The 21,217-nt window shown below is 44.2% G+C and overlaps 1 protein-coding gene across 10 annotated transcripts in view; it reads right to left on the bottom strand.

Moving 5' to 3' along the window:
- SCAI (suppressor of cancer cell invasion) overlaps positions 1-21,217 on the bottom strand; it is a 93,942-nt gene that overhangs the window by 28,049 nt on the left and 44,676 nt on the right. For 7 of the 10 annotated variants that reach the window (XR_010593571.1, XM_005279401.5, XM_042854428.2 and 4 more), the window contains 6 exons: positions 20,660-20,791; positions 5,734-5,829; positions 4,969-5,055; positions 3,638-3,736; positions 2,125-2,221; positions 471-569 (listed from right to left, as the gene is read on the bottom strand). Coding sequence is in view for 9 of the 10 variants with exons in the window: in XM_005279401.5 (XP_005279458.1) it covers positions 471-569; positions 2,125-2,221; positions 3,638-3,736; positions 4,969-5,055; positions 5,734-5,829; positions 20,660-20,791 (610 nt within the window). In the remaining variant the exon portion in view is untranslated. Of the gene's footprint in view, positions 1-470; positions 570-2,124; positions 2,222-3,637; positions 3,737-4,968; positions 5,056-5,733; positions 5,830-18,424; positions 18,516-19,291; positions 19,490-20,659; positions 20,792-21,217 lie in introns of those variants that run through there. The other 3 variants (XM_065572010.1, XM_065572009.1, XM_065572008.1) reach the window with 2 other exon arrangements.

The raw sequence follows: 21,217 nt of genomic DNA, 5'->3' as shown, positions 1-21,217 counted from the left end.
TATGCCAGTACTGCAAGCATCAAAATATATTTGGAAGTTACTAATACAGTCAGAAGCAGGCCTCCCACAAAGATGGGCCTGTAGCTGGCAGTCCTTCTACATCAGTTACTATGCCAATGGCTGTGTTCTGATCCCAGTGTCACCTGAACACCAGGTGTAAGAAGAGAGGTGGGGAGACAGCAGGTCACAACCTCATGCTTCCACTAGCTGCTAGCTTTATGTTGCTTGAGCAGGTCTGACACAGATGTCTCCTTAACAGTTCAGCTACTGCAGAATATTTCATCAGCAGATTGGAGAGGAGTGTGGCACACCTGCGCACAAGACCATTCCTTACTAGCTTGCTCCACATGGCATGGCCTCAGAACAATCTGCAGTGACTAGTTCCCATGTTTTACTTTTAAAAAAAGAGGGCTTTTTATGAAGGACACTTTCGAACAAACTGCAGAGACCAAGGTTTCCTTCATTCTCACCTCAACAAAAGCCGCCACTTCTTGAAGAACCAGGTTCCACTCCACCTGGTCCTCAGTGTTAAAGCGGTGAGTGTAATCTTCAATTTCATCAGATAATTCCTGAGGTAGAAAGTCCAAAGGAAGAGGAATAATGAATAACTCTTTTGAAAGTTAAGGCAGTCATCTCTCATAAATAAGGCGGTCTCAGCACTTCAGGGATGAGACATCTAAGCAATCTAATTATAGAAGTTTTAGATATCATTACCCACACGGCCATATCCAATCTGGAACATGGCCAAGAAGTTGGTCAACATGTGCTACTTCAGGAGACAGGACTCCAGGTACCCTTACTTTGCACTCTGAGAACACAAACACCTTTCAAACAAACCCAAGAGCAAGGGAGGGCACTCATTTCAGACACAAAATTAACTGGCACACCCACACAATGCTATCAGACTGGTTATTGTAAATTCTTGCTATCACAAGGGCTGACTCAAATCTAAGGTTCCTGATCTGTAAGTGAACGGCCTGTCCTTTCCAGCTGTCTCCTCTGCTAGTTTGTGCTGTGCAGCTCTTTGGTGTCTGTCCCGTTGGATCCAGACAGGCAAAGAGCAATGCAGCTTACATAAAACTGCCAACACCAGGATGTGGCTTGCAGCAGTGTAGGAAGGTTCTTGGGGAAGTCTGGCGTTCCTGTCGTTACTCTTTGGAAAGCAAGACTGTTGTCAGAAACAGCCACCCAACTCCAGGCACCCATGCCTACTTGGATGTTTTCCCTTTATGTTAAATCTAGTCAAGTGGAAATCAGCAGGCCACTGGAGTGTAACATTTTCCCTAAACACAATAAAGTATCTAATTTGGTCCAAAACATATTGAAGATGCACTGCTGCTCGATGACATACCCTGGTCTGTATCCTAATCCCTATCTATCTATTGTCCCCCAAAGTTTGAAGCAGTTCTGAAAGGTAAGTCTTTCCCTCACCCCCATCATGCGCGCACACAGATTCTGTATCTTTTCTGTCCCCTAATGTCTTAAGTCTTTCCCAATCTGGTTTCTGGAAGATCACGATAGATTCTTTTCATTTGCAAGGAACACCCCAGAGATTCCAAGTACCAGATTGGAAAGGAACAGAGCACTGTGCTGAGCAGAAGGGCTAACAGAATCAAAATGGGAGGGATTTCATGGAGAGGGAGGGTCATGGAGACTTTTGAGGTCAGAGAGAGAGGTGGGAGCTACTGGCTTGGGAGGAGGGAGGTGTACAAGGCTAGAGAGAAGATCCCCAAACATTCAGACAGCTGAAACAAGTGTGATATTCATATCCACACTGTATGGGGTTTATCCAAACCCAACTTCATGACATCTGCCTTCCACCAATGGCAAAACCACTCTTTGGTCAAGTGCTCAGGTCATTTACGTCTACATGAGGCACAGAACACCAAAACACATCAGGATGTTGTTCCTCCCACTGCAGATCCCAAGGCCAGGTTTAGTTAAAGCTGCAAGATTAACAGGAACAGCAGCAGCTGAGATCTTATGTGTGAGATTTCAACTGAAAGAGAGATATCCTGGATGCCGTAATATCCCATTAAATGCAGGAAGAAAAGCTCTGCGTGACTAGTGGCCTGTATTGCATGGGCACGTACACTTTCCATTGTCCTCATATCATTAATTTACCTTTACGAGGTCCTTCACAACATCCATTTTGTTGAGCAAAAGACAAACCACTATAAACCTTGCATAATAACGCAGCTTCTTAACCACCAGTTCAGGCCTGAAAAAGAAAACACCAATGCAGTGGTCATGGAAAAAGATGATCTGTGCTGACCCTAGCATGAATTCAAGCAACGTAGGAGCTGCTCTTATTTAGACCTGTTGGGCATAATCCCTAAAGGGCCCCACACATCAGCTAAGGATCAGCAGAGCTCTGTGCTGTCTCGCACACATCCCCTACTCTAATGTGAGATGTGGGTGGTTGGTGCAGGAGCTGGCTTTACTGGCTTTCTGCCAGTTTATGGTCAGAACCTGGCTCCTTTGTGTTATCTGCTGATGGATCACAAATGAGATTCTGGACCACTGAGTCAAACCATCAGAGAGAACAAAACATTAAACATCTGCAAGTTCAATTATGGGACATAACATCTTAGCACATTTTCACCTTTGTAAAATAAATCTGCCACAGTCTTTAAAGAGGACATCTCTGCCAATCACATCTAGTCTGAACGAGCTCAGACACCCAGACTGGAGTGAGGAGATTCTCCAAGGAAAAATAAGCTAAGATCTGAGGCCAACAATAAAGGACACTAAAATGGTTGTTTAGTCTATCTGCAGACTTTCAGATGGTATGCTCAGAAAATCAGTAAGGCTCTAGGTCCTGCTAACCAAGTCCAAAATTCTTGAGTGCCTGTAACAAACTTGGCAGGCAATTCTATATTGCAGAGATTTTTATTCTGATGATCACTTTCTCAAAAGTCAATCCAGATCACTTCTTCCCCAGTTCTAACTAGCCACTGACCTCACCTCCCAGCCAGAGCACAGGACTGACAGCAAGAACCTCTTGAGTTCAGTGTCTGCTCATACTGAATCCTCCTAGTCGCTTGGGAGCCTGAAGCGTTAGACAACACCTCGCAGCATCCTTTTGAATGAGCCCTGCTCCGGATTGCTCCCCACAGGAGCACACCTCTCAGGCTTTCTGAAATAGTTAACGAATGGGGAGGACCACATTACCCTAGTCAGGTGTGGTAAGGCTGCCAAACTGCCAACATCACTGCACTTCAGAGAATTTTCAAGTAAAAATAAAGGGACCTATTATTTCCTCTACTTTGTTTCTGCATGAGCAAGTTAATCTCCCAGCTCTAGAACACTATGTGGGTAATTCTCAGTGACAGCACTGATAAAAAAGGCTGGGAAGGACACAGATGAGCAGCTGAAGGTCTTCCTTGCTGCTGAACCCAATTGCTAATCCCTCTAGTCTCCAGACATGGCTGGTGGTTCTACAATAAAGTGTTTAATCAGGGTTGTTAGGATTAACAACGACTTCCTCTGCAGAGCTGCTCTTACCCCAGTTATTTTCCCTTAATCGCAGTTTACAATTCAAGGCTGCTTCTGCTCATCACTTTAATCCTCAAAAAAAAAAAAAGGGGGGGGGGGCGCGGCGCGAGAGAGAGACAAGATGCTGGTGCAGTCATACCTGTCCTCTTTATTGACTTGGGAGTAATATGATCTCTGTCGAATTGCTGAATAAAAGGAGAAGGCTTCATTCAGATAGCTGGTTTCAGATGTCCGCAGGCTGTGGGAGAAACATATTACCTCACAGCTCCACGTAGAGGGTCCTGTCACCCCTACCCCTGCCACTGACACACAAGATGATTGAGTGGGTAAAACATGCTCTCTCTCTCTCTCTCAAGTGAGTGCTACATTAAAAAAAAGCAAGTTTTCCAATCCCAGCACATGATTGGAGGAGATTCCAGCGCTTCAATTTTATTTCAGACAGTCTAAGGAAGCCAGCAGCAAAGATCAGCTGTCAGTACCTCATGCCCATACGTACAGGTGATATGTTAACATGGGAGATTTAAGGGGAACAACAGTTTCAAATCCCAAACTAGTAACTAAATCAATATGCAAAGTCAATGCAACAGATATGGAAGACTTTAAAGTGACCCTTGAGGTCAAAGAGGCAGACCTTTAGCACCGTCAACAAAACTTGCAGAATAATATTTGGGCATGAGGGTCATCTTTGGGATCCACTTTTTGATTCTGCAATGAATCTTGTTGGGTAACAAATGCTGTGAGTGGTCCCTCCTGGGGCTTTCTTGTACCACTCCTGAGGGCAAGTCTACACTAGAAACGTAAGTCAACCAACAATTACTACAGTGGTTCATGTCCACAATACCCCCTCTTTCTATTGGTGGCGCGTCCTCACCAGGAGTGTTTCCACCGACTTAAGAGGGGCAGTGAGGGGGGCTGAGAGCCTGGACAGCTGTTGGTCTGGGAACCAGAAGCGGGGATCCAGGCAGCACCTGTGCTCCGAGCTGGAAGGGGGCAGCCTGACTGGGAGCAGGGAACTCGGAGAGCAGCTGGGCTCTAGCTGGAACCCCCCACCCACCCCAGTGACAGCTGGGCTTTCTTGTCAATTTCATTGCTCCAGTATGGAGCTGCAAAATTGACAAGAATGAGAGCCAACAGCCGATGTAAGTAGTGCAGTGTCTAACTACACCGACATACACCGTACATCTCTCAGAGAGACAGAGTTACGTGGGTGTAAGAGGGCACTTACATTGGACGGAGGAAGGCTGTAGTGGGTACACTGACATAATTAGGTCGACATAAGCTGCCTTACGTCAACCTAACTCTGTAGCGTAGACCAAGGTGCAGTCATTCGAGAGTACACATGGTTCCTCCCAACCCCATCCTTCACTGCTGGCTCAGGAAGGAAATTGTTCTGGAACTGCCACCATGTGTGCTGCATGGGCCATGAGCAACACCATTGTCTCCAGCAGGCACTGCAATAGATTCACTTACTAATAATGGTAGTAGAGCTGCCCAATCTTGGAGGCAATTTCCCCAATCTGCCACCGCTTCAATCCATATCGATTGTCCAGTACTTGTCTATTTCAAGCAAGAGAAAAGGGAGAGTATCAATATATCCCATGCATTTCCCAGAACAGCAACCCATCCAAATCCAAGTCAAGACACTATTCTAAGACCAAATCCTGCTTGCCTTACTTATGTGGGTATTCGCAACAACAGCCCTTAGAGAAAAACTTTTATACTCTAACATGGCATTTACAAGCCAGCTCTGGCAGAGTTGTGCACACATTAGAAGGGGCACATTGCAAAACAAGGGATTCCACAGCACCAAAAATGTGTGACAGCTGGAGGGACCATTATGTTTCACAAATAACGTGAAAGAGGGTCGCAGCTTCCTGAGAACACTCAAGAGAGCTGGGTACAGTGAGGTGTGAAAGGTCAGAGCTTGTGCAGCGGCAAGACATTGCATCCATTCCACATGGGCACAGGTGCACTGCACAGACCTTCAGCAGGTTACGGCAGTGTGCATGGAAGCAGGCTGGGAAGTTGTTTTTGTTTTTTTAAAAAGGTACATAAAGAAAAGCTTATATGCAACTTTTTTGGTTTAAATTAATTTAAATTCTTCAGGGCACGGACTGTCTCCCCTTGTGCTGGGACAACACAATCGGACCCCAGTCCAGACCTCTGAGCACTACCATCAGACAAAAAGAACACTGCAGAATTATTTGAAGATGGTTCTCAGGAGCATTTTCTTACCTATGCTGCTGTTGAAATTTCCAGAGTTTAGTGTAAACATCAAAGGTTCGCCCAAAATAGGACTGCCACTGCTTCTGCCCATACTGAGGCAAATCTCTGCAACAGATAAATGCAGAATAATTGCAGAATACATCCATCAGCCCAGGATGTGAGATGCAAACTCAGAGATTTTTGTTTGGGTGGTTGTTTTTTTAAAGTTAACATTTGTATTCTTAAAAAAAAAAAAAAAAAAAAAAAAAAAAAGGGGACTTGTTATATTCTATGACCAGTTCACACCTCAAGTTTATGTTCTGTCTCTGCGGGTAGATCAGCTGCAATACAGACAGAAGAGATCCTGGGTTAAGGCTGCAGGCCAGTACTTGAGTTCATACTTCCTACTGGCACTGCAGCGTTAGGGCAAGTGGCACTTTGCTAGAGACACCAGACTAAACTGGGTCATCAACTCATGAAGCAGTTTCTGCTCGGAGAGAGGAGGGGGGGGGCATATATTCCCACACCCATTCTTCTGTTGTTACCCCTTACAGTCAGGTAGAATTCTTTGGCCCCTGCATAGACAAGATTGGGCATTTCATTAACACTAACAGTTCCCAGACAGACATTGACAACAACCTGAATATTTGCTAAGGGTCAGTTTATCACTGACTGAGAATGAGAGAGAATGGCAGAGTAATGCAGAGATTTGGTGCCTTGAACTGCCTGCCATCACCACCACCCACCCCATGCAATGTCATATAATCTACAAGGCAACACTAGTATCAGAGGCAGGAGAGGATAGGCTGGTGCCACTTAGCATTCACCAGTCCTTGGGACAGAGCCTTTTGGGGGCTAAGAAGGTATTTTTGCCTCAGAGCAAAGACTAATAGCAAAGAACTGCCACAGTTCTTCAAAACCACCCACACACCACCACTCCAAACACACAGTGCCCTGCACTGCAGTATAGACTCCTCATTTTCACCTGCACAAACACAACACAAGCCACACAACCAGCATGCACAATAACCCCCCAAAATCACTCTGAAGTCTAGATTGTCTATTTCCATGAAGTGATGGAAAACAGCTACAAGTACAGGTGAGAGCTTTTTTTTGCTCAGAATATCACCAGATTCATTCTTCACTACGATTCACAGTCTGTTACCACCCAATTTTAAGTTCTTGGTCATTTTTGTTTTTTTGTTGTTTTTAAACTCAACTTTACGAATTACACCTGTGTAACAGCAAAGGCTTTTAGCTACCAGTGTAACACTATAGACTGTGGATTTATAATACATACAACATATTACTATGTATGTATTTGCCTCATCCTGCTATGGCTGGAATTAGGGGATGGCTGCCACAATATGCAAGTACAGCAACAGCTGGAGGGAGCTAATGCCATGTGTGAATTCACAGAATGTGTTTACATGGTGGTGGGCTGTGCAGATGCAGACACACGTGTGCATGTGTATAGATGCATGATTTAGAGAGTGGAAAAGAATTCATGTTTTCCAAGCTCTGTGAATGTGTCCTTTTACCACAAGGTGTCAGGTCTCTTGACATCTTTAAAACACAAGACTCTCTCTCTACATATTTACTATAACCCTGAAAACAACTCCCGAAGGAAATGGCAGGGTTCTTGCAGCTCCTATGCTTTCAAGCAGGCGACTGGAAACTGCAACAAAAGCAGTTATATGCACCAAATTCTAAATGAGATACTAAATATCATCCACAGTCAGGAACATACTGCAGAGACTTCAGCTCTGCCCAAAAAAGAGGAGACTTTGGTACAACACATCATTGTTCGGTTACTCTTAGACACTATGTTATGCAGCTACTATTACTGTCGGCAGAAATGGGAAGTTAATGGTCCGTGGAATGAAATTAAACTGTGCCAGTGATTGCCCCATAAGCCAAATCTCCTTGGAGCTTGTGCTGTGAAAGGGCAACTTTGGTATGAAACAATTGTTTATAGACCCCTCCCTAAATTACAAGAGGCAGGCCCATTTTCCCAACGCCTGTTCTATTCCAAGGCAGAGAGAATAGCCATTTAATTCAAAGCTCCTGTGGATGTCAGACTGCGTTTTTTAATACACAAAAGGGATTTAAGAGCTTGCATTGAGAGGTTGCCCTGAGAAATTGCCCTATATTTCCTCCTGGGAACTTCTGCTGTAAACAGGCTATAGAAGCCAGTTCACCTGGAGCCTGCCTCTCTTCCCACTTCCCCATAGCCCTAAAGGAGATTCACCCTTCTAGTTGCAGACACACACTAACTGGCTGGGAGCACAATGCTTAGTGTACACAAAAGGACATGTTTCAGAGTAGCAGCCGTGTTAGTCTGTATCCGCAAAAAGAACAGGAGTACTTGTGGCACCTTAGAGACTAACAAATTTATTAGAGCATAAGCTTTTGTGGGCTACAGCCCACTTCTTCGGATGCACACTTTAACCAGTCTGGCCATTCAATGACAGACCTGCGGGTGGCTATCTTACAACAGAAAAACTTCAAAAACAGACTCCAAGGAGAGACTGCTGAGCTGGAATTGATATGCAAACTAGATACAATCAACTCAGGATTGAATAAGGTCTGGGAATGGCTGAGCCATTACAAACATTGAATCTATCTCCCCTTGTAAGTATCCTCACACTTCTTATCAAACTGTCTGTACTATCTTGATTATCACTTCAAAAAAATTTTTCTCTTACTTAATCGGCCTCTCAGAGTTGGTAAGACAACTCCCACCTGTTCATGCTCTCTGTATGTGTGTGTGTATATATATATATACAAATTTATTAGAGCATAAGCTTTCGTGGGCTACAGCCCACTTCTTTGGATGCATATAGAGTGGAACATATATTGAGGATATATATATTATATATATCCTCAATATATGTTCCACTCTATATGCATCCAAAGAAGTGGGCTGTAGCCCACGAAAGCTTATGCTCTAATAAATTTGTTAGTCTCTAAGGTGCCATAAGTATTCCTGTTCTTTTTACAAAAGGACATGGAATGTCTGATTGAAGGAAGGGGCCACAAATTGCATTTCACTGAGATTTAATGTGACAAAAGTATTTTGGGATGCCATGACAATGTCTCCAAAAATCAGCAGCAAGGGCAAATCAAGAATAATCCAATTCAAATCTTGGATTAGACAAATGGCTCTCCCCATTCTTCATCAAGGGCCCAATCCCGCAAAGTGACTGAGACAGCTGAATACCTCTCAGTCTTAGGCCCTATGATTCCATATGCAAACCAGTCATCCGAGCGTCACTGGAGTCAGCTGGCATATGCCCATACCCAACCCTCATTGGCTCAGATTGTGGGATTACAGCACTTATATGAACAGAACAAAGGTGAGTGGGGTGACAGCATCACACTTACTATTGGAGACACCTATGCAAGAAACAAAATGGCAGAACTCACATTCCATGGGAGACACTGTGGAGGCAAAGTTAAGGTGGTTTTGCTACCTTTACTGTGACTTTCCATGTTTTTGAATGTATTTGTTTTTAGCTACATTATAAGGATTTTAATCTTTAAAGTTACCCAGACATGCTCCCAACCTTAATATCACCCTAACAAAGAGCCTTTTGTGAGGGTATCACGAGGAGCTTGGCATGAACTCCATGGGAGAAGACAAATATCCTTGAAGTCAACGCATTCAACACAAACCTAGGGTGGAATTTCAAGGCAGGCATACAGCCCACACGAAAAGCTACTCAAGGAGGCATTACATTTAGTTGCTCTTGAATCGGTCAAGAATTTTTTCAGAGAACCCTATCCCAGATCAGTAAATTGGTTCACCTACTCTACATACTGAATAGCAGATCATATCTTCTATAAACAGAGGCATTCTGAAGCCCCACCCCCAACAACAACTTCAAAAAGAAGGACAATTGCGACCTCCCAGGACCAAAGTTCTTTAACAGAGTCCAGCAATGCCCCTGAGATGGGCTGTTGCAACATGAGACGGAAACCCCATCGCCTCTCCCTTGCCACTACATAGCCTATGATTAATTTTTACAAGAAGTCCCCCTCCCCTCCCGGGAGCAGAGCTGTATCTGGAGGCACAAGGGGAAGGGATGGCTACAGGAATGCAGCCTCTTGCTGATCATGCCAGGCTCTCTAGAGGAATAAAAAAAAAGGACTAAGGCAGCAGAGTGGGATTTCCACAGCAGAAAGGAGCAACATTGTTGTCTAATCTCTTTAACAGCACCCCAAGTGGGATAGGAAATTAATATTGCTTTGCTTATCAGCCAACTCTATTTCCTACACAGCATGAGGGAAACTGGCTGACTCATTTTATGCAAAGTGAATCCGTTATTGGCGTGATCCCCTACCAGCCTGAAAAGCCATTTCAACAGCTGTTGCTATCGTGATGCTGCTGATGCCTGAGAAGCTAGGCAGGAACTGGCCAGAAAGCAGGTCCTGCCAGACTCAAAGTTAGCTGCTCCTAGGGTCTGAAGCAAGTGGATAGAGTCCGGTCTGAGGGGGATTCCATATGGTCTCAGGGCCTACTGTGCAAGAGGAATACTGTGAGAAGCAGCCTGAGCTTCAGGACACCTCATGCAATAATCAGGACAAGTTTGCTTCAGGAAATCTTAATGAATCTTAACACTTGTTTTCTGAATCATCATAATCCTTCCAAACTTTAAAGCATTCTCTCCAGCCACAGACTCCCCAGTTGTCAAGGAATAGCTGTGGAGCATCAAAGCAAGCCCCTTGCTACAATCCTCATGCTGCTTTATCCCCGGCCCCATCCTCCCCAAGGTTGAGAACATTCCCCCCCAGGCTCCAGCTGACCAAGCAGCAGCAGTAATTCTGCCCTACCAGGCCAGGATGACAGGTTAGTGTAAGCAGGAGGCTAAAGTGGGGAGATCCTAGAAGAAGCCCTCCTTCTCCCCTCCCCCCAAGTACTCGTCACATTATTTTGGCATTTCACATCCACCACAAAGTGAGCAGAAAATGTAGCTTTAAACAAGGAAGAAATCAGGCATTCACATACTACATTCTTTACTTGTAACACTCTGAATTTATGGGTCACCCCTCACTATTTTGTACATGTTGCATCTCTGTGCAAGTCTAAGCATTCCTAGAAAATCCAAAGTTTCCTGGCTACTTCGGTGCTTTGGAGTCTCTCTGATTAACGGCCTCTTACAAAACTTCTGTCCTTGCAACAGGTACATGTTGGGCCACTATTACTTCTAGAAATTCCTGTGTATCTGCACATGTACATTTCAAGCAGCAGGCAAGCCTAATCACAGCTGACGTAGCCAGGTACCATGCCATTCCTGGGCTCCCCTGGGAACAAGGAGGGTCTCCATGGAAACTGACACCAGCACTTTTGATAACATCCTGACAGCATAATAATAGAATTTCATTTGTGACAGTACAACACCACAGCACAGCCAAACACTGTTCTGCAGGGAAAAGCAGCTCTTGCCATCACTACCCTCCCACCCATTTGTCGTCTTGTGATCTACACATCATTCATGCTGCCTTTGTCAAGAACTGCCCTCAAAGGGAAAGCATAAAGCATAATGGGAATCAATTACAACCGGTTACTCTCCTTCCTGCTAGCCATAGCCGTCTCCCTCTTCTCTTCACCTCTCTCCATGCACCTAACCCAGAAATGCACGCCATCCAAACCACAGTGCAGGACGCAGGAGTGACGGACAGATTTGCCATATGGGATGGATGGTGCAAAGAAAGGAGTGTCCCAACCACTGAAGGATAGGCAAAATATGCTGAAGGGATTGACTAAGAGGACAGAGAAAAGACAGACAGTCATTATCTAGAGTTTGCTACTAAGCCCTCCAATTTTAATGGTAAACAAATGCTTTTAAAAATTCAGATTTTTGACATCTCTAACGCTAAACAGGAACGAGTGAAATCCCATAACTGCTCCTGGGGCATGGCACACACTATGGGTGTAGTCTGTTGGTCCGTGTACTGCACTGGAACAGATGATGGATAAAATTGTGGTGAACTTTAGGCCCCATGTGGAAATTTTCCCCAGTTCTTGCTATGATCTGCTTTACGAGGTATAGCACTTCATCTTGTGCGTTCAATAATTCATTTTCCATCAGCGGTTTCAACCACATTGCTGACAGAGACCAGAGTTGAACTTGTTGAAAATGAGTTAAGGAATATTCCTTTTGGCTAACCCCACGTGGAAGCTGTCACAGAGGGACATGGCTCAGACTGAGTAAAAAGACCTACAAAATCCAGGGAGATTCTCAGCAGGCCTGCAGCAGCAGTGCGAGGAGCAAAAACTACACTTGAATGCAACAGAGAAGCTTTCCAGAATGATGTGTAACACTGGGGGGTGAAGCCCAAGCGACCTGTTTGTTCACAATCATACAGTCACTCAGCCAGGACCACCCCTGGCCTCCCATACCCAGATACCAGAACTGTGCAGTAACTCCCCAAGGGGCACAACCTCCTCACCAACAAGCCACAATGAGCTAGAAACTGCACCAGCAACATCAACACCACTGCTTCAGTGGGGCAGAGGCAGCACCCCAGATTAGAGGCTGACAAGGCCCTGATTCCATAATCTTATTGTGGAGGAGGGTTCACACAGTAGAAGTACTACAACCCGCACCCTCTTGCGCCACACAAGCAAAGGGCCCTCCTCCTGAGACACACTGCCAGCTGACTTGAGGAGGATGAGCTGGAAGGGGAAAATGGGAGCACAGCCTTCGATGGGCCCATGTCAGGAGCGACTAAGGGAAGAGATGGACCTGTATGAAGGCGAGGGGTGGAGTATTTGCAAGGTGATGTCTTTGTCCTCACTCCACTTGGCAACCCCAAAGTAGATGGAGGAGTGTTGGATAGCGTGCAGCATAGAGTGGATGGGGGTGGGGAGTTGTACACACTTCGCTGCTCTGCACACAATTTAGACACATGTCTAGTTCTATCACCCTTGCCCACCTCTCACTGGATTCCCTTCCCCACCCCAAACACACACATTGTTGTAGCTTTAGTGTATTGTCTCATGTCCATGATTAGACTGAGCTTTGGGAGAGGGGCTCTGCCTTCCTAATACGTTTACACAGCAAATATGGGGAAATATCATAATATTAAGAGCCACACCAGCTAGTATAGAACAAAACCAAAGGAGGTTTGATCGGAGTCCCTGAAAAGCAGTGTGCAGCTTACTGGAATTCTGGGAGAAACAGGAAAATGCCACCATCTCTTCCAGTAAAGCACGTTCTTGCAGGCCACACAGTGAGCAAAACATGTGTAAGCTCCTCCCAGGACAGCATCTCTCACTTTCCATAGCACTGAACTCAACATTTAACAAGTGAGACTACTAGAAGCAATGCAGAGGCTGGCAATCCCACAGTTAGGCACTTCCTAGCATCCGGGCCATCTGCAATTAATTCAGTTTTTAAATGTATTGCTAAGATGTTTATTAAGGGAGGTAAGTGCTACAGATACATATAATTCTAGCAGCTACAGTCACAAAAAGGAAGCATCACCCTTACCCACTGGTAAGAGCATAAAATATACTTAGGAGCAGCAACCTTTATAACAGGTTTTTCTCAAATGCTGTATTTGGCAACTGAATTAGGAAAAGAGGAAGGAAATGCTATAGAAACAAAGAGACGTGGCAGGCTGGGCCCTTGCCATTCTGGCAGCAGAAAGAGTGAAACAGCTGCCAACACACCCATAGGCTTGGCTTTCTGCAGCTCGAGCGCCCAGAAGAATTTTCAGGAAGGAAACCCCCAGCATGAAACACTATGTGGGTGAAGCCCCTGTCCACAAAGCAGCAGAAGCCATCACCTTAGTCAAACAGCAGGTCAGGCATGTACCAATGCATGCATTATCCTATAGGGAGAAGCCAGTGCTAAGATAAGGAAGGGGACAGGTAATTTGCTCAGGAGGTACCACACAGAGATGTGTTATAGCAATGCTTCACCACAAACCCTACGCCCACAGGAACTGCAGCTGTGAGGAGCACTATGGGTGAAACAGCGATTGATTTCTGTGCAAGGGGAGACTGCATTCGTTGTGTATTTTACTTCAGATGAACCCATGCAGTGGCATATTCAAATACAATCAATGATCCCTTGAGAAACAGTGTGAACCTGGTGACTGGAGTCCATCTTCTTACATTGATTGCTCAAACCCATTGGTATTTTTCTACTTCTTGTTATCTAGCTAGGTGAGAAAGGATCGTTTCCCCCTGCATACCAGTTACAGTATCAAAATCCTGATCCTCCATCAATCAGCTGGAAATTTAACACAGCATGTAGCTGCACCAAAGGCTTTTTCAAAGAGAAGACACTTAATGGTACTGTAGCAGATCCCAGTGTCTGTCAGGTTCTGAGCCTGAACATTCCTCAAGTGCCAAGACACAAGAAGTTCTGATTTATTCTCTACAGGTCCAAGGGCTACAGCCACAAGCATGCTATGACCTAAGCATGACAGGATGGGACATGTGGTGCCAGAAGCCAAGTGAGAAACCTGGGACTCGGGATCTCTCCGTACCAGAGTCTGCTTCCTTAGGATGCTGCATAAGGTCAGTGAGGACATTTGCTAGTCCACTTCCCATTGCTTTATCCTTCATATTTTGCAGCACAGGCTGTTTGGTTGGAGTTTGGAAATCCAATTCACACAGCAAATTGTAGGATTATCAATAGTTTATGAGAAAAGGGAAGAGAACATCTTTGCTAACCATCTGTGTTTGAATATCTGCAGTCCATACAGCCCCCAACACACAGTATTACTCAGACCAGTAAGAATTGCCAGGGAAATAGTGGCTATAAGTGTTGCTCAAGCGATTCTACAAAGGAGTTAAGAAATAACAAAGCTTCTAACACACAAACATCAGCCCAGAGGGAATTCCTTACATTCTGGAACAAGCATGCCCATGTCACAGTGTGAGAGTTTGAACCACTATCCCACAAGCACCTCAAAATTCCTGAAGCATCTTTCACTGTCTTTGACAAGATAGCAAGGCTTTCAACTTTTACTAGTTGCTTTGGATAATTCTAGATTTGACCCTTGTCAGGGCTTGCTCTACAGATAAGGTTAGCTTGAGCAATGACCTTTAGCTGTGTACTGGGCATGAAAATGAATCTGTGCTAGCAGGAAATAACTCTGCACCCCTTAAAAACAAAGTAATCTCAAACATGGCCTGCACGTTATCTGAGGCACACAAAAAAGTGGCTTGTCCCAAAGTCACATGGGAGTCATTAACAGAGCAGAGAATAGAACTTGGGATTCATGACTCCTGTTTCACCAGAGTTTTAACTATTAATCACCACCTTAGGATTCAAGATTGCCTCCCTAGGTTGTGCAATTCTCTGCTACTGCAGACAGCCATTTAGGGTGAAGGTATAAAGTGAAGAACCTGAAGTCCACCGTCAGCCACCATCCTAGGCAAGGACTGGCCGAGATTCACTCTGAAGCTATTTATTCGGCTAAAGGGGTCCCTGTTAAGTTGCACAAGGAGCTTTCCCCCAGAGCTGGGCTGAGACCACTGATTCTCAGTTTCGTTGGCCCAAGAAACAAACAACAACTAAGTGGGGCTAGCTTCTGAACTCAAATAATATGCAGAGAAGTGCAGTTCCAATCCACCTAAATACACTGCTTTAGGTCATGGGCAAGCTCTGCAATTCAGTAAAATGTCAAGCTGAATGTTGGCCTTTGTGTGGTTTACATGGAAACAGCTGGAATCTGTCTTTTTGGTACTTGGTTTAAAGGTTTCCATCTTCGACAACAGTGGGCCATCTCTCTCATTGCCGCATTCAGGATTTCTTCTAAGTGACTGAAATCCTGGTCCCACACAGCCAGACACATACTCTGTAGCAAAGTATTACTCTCTGTGTGGGTCATCTCATCTCACAAAGGATAGTCGACAATCAGCTAAATGAAAATATGTATATAATCACTAGTACCATGAGACCGACCAACCCAGCCTCGCTGCTTGTCCTGTCCAGCCTTGCCCCTTCTGACGTGAGGTGGTGACAAGTCTTGCAGAATCTGCTCCTTAGGGTGCAAGACATGCCACATCTACCTGTTTAAAAGTGTGTCTAATCCACCAATCTACTGTCTTAGCTCATGGCACCCCCTTTGGACAATTCATTTAAAGAACCTCAAAGTCCCCTCCAGATGGTATACTACATGGTAAGGTTTCAAACATAGCCATTGTTTATCTTGTGAGACATTTGAAGCCCAATCCCCCCCACTTTTGATCTCCCACACCATCTGTAGGCAAAACTCAATAGTTTTCAATGTAGAATTAACAGATGTGCTGCAAATGACTACTAGTGGGAACTTTTTGACTCTCTCTTTTACCACTGTGGCCAGTTCGAAGATTTTGATCATAAACTTGCAGGCTGCATCTGTTGGCAATGGCTGCCTGCACAATGCCCTTCCCTCAGCTACTGAGCGGTTAAGACATTTAGACGAACGTGCTTGACTTCAACGTCTATGTAAATGCAATCAATAAAAAAACTGGACCTTCAAATACATCCCAGATCTGCTATACATCAGTTGCTTTAGTGCACACTAGAGAAGCAGAAGCCACACATTCTTCAGACTTCAGCCTAAGCAATCAGCCTAACTTTCACTTAAGCCTGCAGATATTGATGTCAATTAGCAACATGCTTTCACTCTGGAAATACAGTCAAGCTCAAAAGGCATGTTGTCAGCTACCAGAGATAGACATTATTCCTGAATTCATGTTGCCTAAATCACAGTCTACAATTATTGCCTTTAACAACAAAACTCTGCAGCCTTGACCCTTAAAGCTGCACCCAGCTCACTTTTATGCACACAGAATGGGAAGATTGCTTTATATACTAATTAAAATGGTTTAAGGGGTCAACACTAAGAGTAGCCCAAGAAAAATGTTTTAAAAAGCAAAGAAAGACTTGCTTTAGAAGGAGAGAGGCTGTACAGTCTCATGTAGTACTTCTCAGCCTGTCTGGGTCCACAACCTAAAAAAGGCTCAGGTCATCTTGCAAGCCACTGTATCCAAAAATCCTTTGGAGTCGGATTGTGGGATCTTGGGCCTAGAAAGAAGCAACAGGTTGTTTTTGGGTGCTGAAGCTTGAGAGTTATGGAAGATGTTGATGGAGTATTGGGAGCTGTTGCTTTGGGTATCAGAGTCTGCTGGAGTGGAAGGGGGTGCTTGTTTCCTGTTCAGATACAGGAGAATAATACTTTCAGTGGTTGCAGAATTGGCTCTACAATTCCTTGCAAATGCATTTCTGAGCCCTAGTGCAGAGCAATGGGTGGTGTGAGGGAAGAAGAGAGCAAAGAGGGATTGTTGTATTATTGGGAATCAGTGAAAGCACAGAGCCAAGGTGGTGATGGCAGAGGCGGCAGCAAGATGGGAGAGGGAGTGCCTGTAGGATTTCATTGCTCATGTAACTTTACTTCTTCGGCACCCACTTCCCACATTGCATCCCGCTGACTGAGAAGTGCTGGGTTAGTGGTAACTGCACAGAACAAGGTGTCAAGGACGCTAGATTCTATTTCTGGTTCTGCCCCAGACACAATGGGTGGCCTTCAGCAAGTCCCTTAACCCTCCCTGTGCCACTTTCCCCCTCCAACAAGGACAATACTTAGCTCCCATAGGTGGTGTGATAATTAATTCACTGATATATTTGTTAAGCACTCTTCGATACTAATATATGCTGACTCAGAGAAGGACAAAACATTAACCTATTTGTTTCTGGCTTGTAAGTTGGAGCTAACAGTGTTTTATTGTTGATGTGCCAGGCAAACAGTAGCCACTAGAGAAGATGGAACTAGCCAGCAGACTGCTCCAACAGGGGGTTATAGATACCACCTGGCAAAAGTCGCATAGCAGTCAGCAGCTCTAATCAGATATGTCAAAATGGAGCTTTGGCTGGCCAGATCAGTAGAAGAGATGCTGACCCATCTTAGAAGAAGGCTCCTCTGTGTGGCTCTCACACCCCTGTGATATTAATCTATGCTCCTGATATTTGGATGATTGCTACATAAGGGCTTCCTAGATGGGAAAGTTAGTGTGGAATATGGTAGGATGTGAATTTAAAGCAGAATAACTATTGTGCACTAACTCCCCATGTAGACACTCGTTCCACAATAAGTGCTTTTTTGCAATGTAATGGATTTAAATTCACACCCTACTTAATTCCATGCTAACTTTCCAAGTAGACAAGCCCTAAGCTCTGAGAAGTACAGGATGTGCAAATCTCACATTAGTAAGACAACCTGCTCAACTTCAGAACGTTTTTAGCCAATGTTTCAGAACTGGTGCATACCAGAGTTCCTTGGGAGCAAGGTGAATGGAGATGCTTTGCAAGATGTTAGAGAGTGTTTCCAGTATAGTGCATATGCCACCTCATTACCACAGGGTTGTCAGCTACATTATTAAATTAGAATGGTGCCAGGGCAGCATGCAGGTGATCTTATAAAAGACAGTTGCCTAACTGCCCCAGGTTTACTGTTGGAGAGGGGTGGGAGTGGGGGCAGTTTGCGCTTGTAAGGAAAATGGCTGAAACACGTACTATACCGAATAAACACTGCAAATAGACATGAAAAGGCAAGTCAGAATTCAGAGCCATTACCCTGACAAGCTCTTTTACTCAACAGCATTGCTAGAAGTCTTTTCAGTTAAGGCTTTAGGAAGAAAGACAGTTAGTGCCACTGATGTAGCCAACAACATAAAGAGAGAAGACCGTATGTAAAGCAGACTTTAGAAAGTCACCTTGGCAATCGGGAGAAAACTGAACAGATTGAATAAGATACATTGCTAGCACACAACGGACTCTCCAGTACACATCTTCTACCTGAGCTGACTGAAAGAAAGAACAGAACTGATCAGTAACTAGCTTTTCATGGATTCCGTTTAAGCTTTATACTGCAGCTATAACACTTAGCACTCATTCAGTGCTTCACTTAAGAGCACTTTACAAAAACACTACCTAATACATCACCACAACTCCCCTGGAAGGTAGGCAAAGGAATATTATTGGTCTCCTTTTATAGCTGGAGAACTTTGAGACACAGAGGTGATGTGACTTGTCCAAGGTCATACTAGGATCCTATGGCAGAGCTAGGATAAGATTCTACTTCTATGTTCAAGCCATTAAGCCACGCTGCCTCTCTGATTGCCATATGTCGGAAAGAATTTTCCCCTGCAGGTCAGATTGGCAGTGACCTTGGGGTGTTTTAACCTCTCTCTGCAAGCGTATGCGTGTGGATCACTTGCTGGGAGTATTTGGGTATAACCCATTGCAGGGGCCACAGGCACTGGTGCTCCTCGGTCTCTCCTGTTCTCTACCTGTGGTACATAATAGTTAGGCTCCTGTGGGCTGTAATACTTCGGTCTAATTTCTCATAGTCTCTTCTGACCTTAAACTATGACTCTCTGGGTGGCTAACATGTGTAACATTTAATGCAAAAAATATCTGTTTAGAGAAATACTGTGAAAGTGCACAATTGATACGAATCTGTTTAGTCAGGCTAGACTCCTAGAATTTGCCTGCACCTTTAAAAGTGTTCTGAACCCTGGGGTCAGTCAACAATCAGGCATGTGGAATTTCCAAACCAGCAAGTTTTAAGACATACTTACCCATTCTTTAATAGATGGGCACTATAGAAAACCATAAGTGCTGCACATGCAAATTGGATCCGCAGCTTAGCAGCTTCTTAGGCAGTGTGCATTTCTGAACTAGCCAAGTTAGTCTTCATTTGTTGAGCTCCAACAACGCATTTGGCAACGTACAGAACAGAGAGGAGATGAAAGCCCTGCCCTCAAGGAGCTTACAATCTAAGCAAATACGGAAAAAAAAAAAATCACAATGAATTCAAAGGTAAAGAATGCAGTTACTCAGCCCCTCTGCCCCCGTCCAATCATTACTTTTATAAGGAGATTAAATGTAAAGGGAATGGAAAAAAAATAATGTCCCTGAATATAAAGAACCAGAACTGGAGAGAGGAGCCCACAAGTGTCTGTATTTTTCAAGTTCACTTTTATAAGTGTCAATTCAGGAAGACCACTCACGAAGACACTTGTTATATAGCAGGAAAGAACTGAATCCCATCTCCATCCACAAACTGTCAGTTATTTCCATCCTGGCAACACACAAGAAACCCAAATAGCCACACAGATTTCTGCAAAGGAATTTGTGGATGCAAGTTTATAGGCAGTCTTACCTATAAATGTATAGGCAGTCTTACTTAACAATAGGCTATTGGAGGGGAGGGTTAATACATTCCCACTTTAGTCCTATAGTCCTACATCAGTAACATTAACATCACATCAATGCAACCACAGTAATTTGCTTTGTATAGTTATGCTATGATACACTAGCTGCAACTCACAATCGTGTACAAATTGCATCAGCTAACAAGTGAATACAGACTGTCTTCTTTGCAATTTGTCTACACAGTGCCTCGTGCAGTTGGGCCCTTATTCTTTGTTGCAGGTCCTAAGCCCTACCAGAATACAAGAAAAACTATAGCCTTTAGTCTGCAACAACCAGATGCCCAGTGTAAACCAAGATATAAAAGAATGACCCAACTACATGCAACGGCCTTCCACAGCTCTACATCCTTCTCAGAAGCCCAGGAAGTGGCTGTGCAGCACTCCAGAGTGCACACTGTTGTAGGAGTCTGGAAAAGAATTCTTACAGCAATAAAAGTGATAAAGTGGCTTTATATAGGAACTGGTCTCAGTTCCTGCACCTCGGGACAAAAATGTTTGCAGAACCATAATACGTATGTGTATGCACGATCTTTTCCCTACCCCAACATAAACATTTGAATTATTTTGTTTTAAAACAAGAAATTACCATTTACTCCTGGTTTGCTGTACACACTGTATATTGTACAAACGTCAGCATTGTTCATGCACCAACATCTGGGTTACAATGTTGTCCCTAAGGAGAAAGAGAGGGTAATTTGCTGTTCACTTGTCTAGCACTATAAATCCACTAACCTTAAGCCATTGAAGAGCTGTTTAGATTTATCCAGTAGGTAACAAAAATCGGTGACTGTTTTCCTCTCCCCCTGAGGAATATCATCTTCAGCTCCTCCAGATGACATGATTTCTTGTAGGGCAAATTCAGTCCTAGAAGAAAGGAAAGACCTATATGAGAAAAGATTGAATGCAACTAGGAACTCTGCAGACAGGTTTAAGCATGATGATGATTTCACAGGGATAACAAAACATATCAAACATGCAACTCTCCCACAGGTTACTTTCTTTGAGGCTCACTAAAAGTCACAACAGGAATATTAACTCAGGATCAGAAAACCCTAACAAAGCATGGGGATATTTACAGCATGGTTCACTAGTTAACAGAGCAAATGAAAATGGCATAATCATCATGAAATAAAATAAAATAACTTGTTGACAGGACTATTAACGACAAAGCACAAATAAAAAGGATTGTGTGTAAACAAAACCTGATTTTGACGACAACTCTCTCTAGGTTTGTCTATTAGCGAAGTGATGTGGTTGCCCCACAGCAATGTTTAGAGAGAGAAGAGACCC

This window comes from Chrysemys picta, chromosome 18 (assembly GCF_011386835.1).
Source record: "Chrysemys picta bellii isolate R12L10 chromosome 18, ASM1138683v2, whole genome shotgun sequence".
Lineage (NCBI taxonomy): Eukaryota > Metazoa > Chordata > Testudines > Emydidae > Chrysemys > Chrysemys picta.
This window is presented reverse-complemented; position numbering and strand designations above follow the sequence as displayed.